General features: G+C 42.4%; 1 protein-coding gene across 1 annotated transcript; it reads right to left on the bottom strand.

Moving 5' to 3' along the window:
- Positions 1 to 1,060: 1,060 nt before the first annotated feature.
- Positions 1,061 to 2,600, bottom strand: LOC105811778 (actin-related protein 2/3 complex subunit 1A-like). Its single transcript, XM_012646064.1, is given in 3 exon segments — positions 1,061 to 1,640; positions 1,642 to 2,435; positions 2,438 to 2,600. Coding segments are annotated over 3 exon segments (1,056 nt in total). The 5' UTR covers positions 2,462 to 2,600; the 3' UTR covers positions 1,061 to 1,402.
- Positions 2,601 to 2,942: the final 342 nt, after the last annotated feature.

Raw genomic sequence — 2,942 nt, 5'->3', positions numbered from 1 at the left:
TAAGAAAATAAGAGAATGCTAAATTGCTTTGCATTACAAAGAATTTAGAATTGCCTACACATATCTATAGAAAAATAAGAGCTGTTCAGAGAAGGGCAATGATGAGATCTGGAGAAAAGAGCAAAGATATTGGCAGGAAGCAATTGTGCAAGGTGAAAGAACAGCCTCTAAGAAATGCCAAATGGAAGAAATGGCTAAGGGACATCAAGAAGAGATGCCATTATTTTATTTGAGGTTGCAAGCTTGATGTGCTATAACCCTTCTCCACTGCCCTCAATCATTAAATGCAAGTGGTCTGCTACACACAAATGCCTGCGTTAATGATGCTTAGGAAAAATCAAAGTATGCTCCACATTTTAATTTAGTGAAATGAAGAACAGCAGAAGGTAAGACATCAGGGTTCTGGAGGAACAGGATTTGAAGAGAAGGCAACTATGACAATATAAACTTTCAGGGAGTAGGAAAAAATTATCTTATAAATTATCATATATTATCATAAAATATATTAATATAAAAATGTATAACAGAATTGGAGAAATGTTTTTTATTTAAAGTATGTCAACATAATTTAAGTACTTTTCTATCTTCCATTCTTATAGCTACAAATAATTCCATAATAATGTGATTACAAATTTAAGTTTTTGCTTTTAGCTATCTCCTATTGTAAACCCAGGGGTCATTTCCAGGGTTTCACTATTATAGCAAATGTTGCAATCATAGACATGTGCATATCTGAAGACATCTTTGAATTTTTTCTATAAAACTATTTCTTAGAGTGGAATTAAAAAGTCTAAGAGTATGAAGGTTTTTCAAGCTTTTGATGTGTATTGATGAAATGTCCTCATAATTATATCAGCTTGCCTTTCTGCCAGCAGAGTATGAGAGCATCAAATTCCTTTAATGTAACAAATAAATATTTGACATATTAGACCTAATATTGAAGAGGGAGCTAGTGTAATTAAACAATGAGAATTTATCTCAATCTCAAAAAAGTAAGTTAATATTGATCATAGAAAGGGGTGGTAAGTACAAACATCTGACCAAGGCAGCTTCACTAAACTTTTTCTTTCCACATTCAGTATTTTAATTTAATTTTCTAGTGGACAATTTACATATCTCCCTCACCCTTTCCTTTAAGTTAGTGTGACAATTTTCCATAATAAACTACTTAAAGAAAAGCTTTGGTCAAGAATGGAATGAAATAGCCATAAAAAAAAAAAAAAATCACTGCTCCTTTTAAAAAACCAACACTTTCACCAATTTTATACTCAAACAAAACCACACACTATTTGCACGATATGTGTTTTCAATGTTTCCTTGGGGCTGGCTTTCCTCGCCATCCAATGGCAGAGCTGTGGTCAGCCACCGTTTGTCGTGCTGGATGGCAGAGGCTCACTCAGCTTCACATTATCCGGAGGCCCTGGATAGAAGACTCTAAGGTCTTGAAATCCCAAATTGTCATGGCTCCATCGATGCCAGTAGTGCAAAATTTGCGACAGTCTTGCTTGTCCACCTCATAAACAGACACTTGAGTGATGCTATTCTGGTGCAGCGTCTCCAAGGCTGTATTGCGGTCCTCGGTTGTGGCGCTCTTGTCCACGTTGCGGAAACGTTCCATGGCAGACGTGTTGCGCTGGATGCTGTTTTGGAATGTCTAACTTGGAGACAAAGGTCAAGCAGCCGCGGTCATCATAGTTAAAGAGCACTGGGCAGCAGTCATGGCCAGCAGCCACAGCCTTGTTCTCGGAGACAAACGGTACACTCAGGAGTGGCAGGAGCTCTGTTTTCAGAGTTGAGACCTGCACGCTTTTCGAGGCATCAGCAACAGATACAGTGCCGTAGTGACTGACCCAGGCCAGGCTGCTCCCACTGGCGGAGAAGCTGACCCCACGGACCCAGCCGCCTGTGCCACTGCTCCCAAATTCTGACATCAGCTGACCAAAAGGCATCTTGCTGCCCCAGGGCGTACTGGCTGGCTTTTCATCCACTTCTTTAATATAGGCAGAAAACACTCTGCATTTGGAGTCACATGATCTAACATTGCTGGGATGCCAATCCAAGCTGAGGACTGTGGGGCGAACCGGCTTTTTAATGTGCTTGCTTACCCACCAGTCATTTTCAGAGTCGAAGTAACAAACAGAAATGAGCCGTGCTCCACTTCCCACAGCAAATTTGTTCTCCAGGGGGGACCACTTCACAAAAGTGGCTGCGCGATTAATTCTCAGGATCACCAGGGTTGGCTTCCAGACACCATCTTTCTGACTCCAGACATAGGCATTGTGGTCTGCCCCACAAGTGACGATGCGGTCGCTCTTGGGAGCCCAGTCAGTACCTGTGATGTGTCCATTGTGCTCCTTGAGTTCATGAGCTTTCACCCACTGGCTCCCATTTTTCTTATAGATGTGCACTTCGTGATTATTGGGGCTAAGGGCAATTTGAGTACGATCCCTGTTCCAGGCATGACGGGTGATTGGCTCTAGTAAAAACTGATGCAGGGACATTATTCTTAGTGTTTTCAAAGAATAGAAAGGTGAGGTGGGGACAGTCTGGACGGGACCGGAGCGGAGAATTCGCGGACTCTGGTCAGTCGACGAGAACAGGCTCCGCGGGCGCGGGCCTTCCCTAAACTTTAGACAGACTTCTTCCCGAACCTAGGCTCCTGACCTCCCTTTTCTTCGAGCATTTACTTTAGAAAACTTGTAAGTGAAAATGCTTCCTCTGCCCCTTTGAGATGTAAATCTTTTAAAAAGCCTCTTGATAGTTTTACAACCCAGAACTGCTTTTCTCAAGGACTTGGGAGCCACACCCCTTGAAATGTAACCATCAAGGAAGATACTACCCCTGTCTCCCAGTCTCTGTGGGAAGGTAGGAGCCTAACTAGGAGCCTCACTCTGTGGGAGGATGGGAGCCTTGGTCCAAGTTGTAAAGCTACCTCTTGTCAT

The sequence above is a fragment of the Propithecus coquereli genome, unplaced genomic scaffold (genome assembly GCF_000956105.1).
Source record: "Propithecus coquereli isolate 6110/MARCELLA unplaced genomic scaffold, Pcoq_1.0 Scaffold24, whole genome shotgun sequence".
Classification (NCBI taxonomy): Eukaryota; Metazoa; Chordata; class Mammalia; order Primates; family Indriidae; genus Propithecus; species Propithecus coquereli.
The sequence above is the reverse complement of the archived record's forward strand: the minus strand, read 5'-3'. Positions and strand labels throughout refer to the sequence as shown.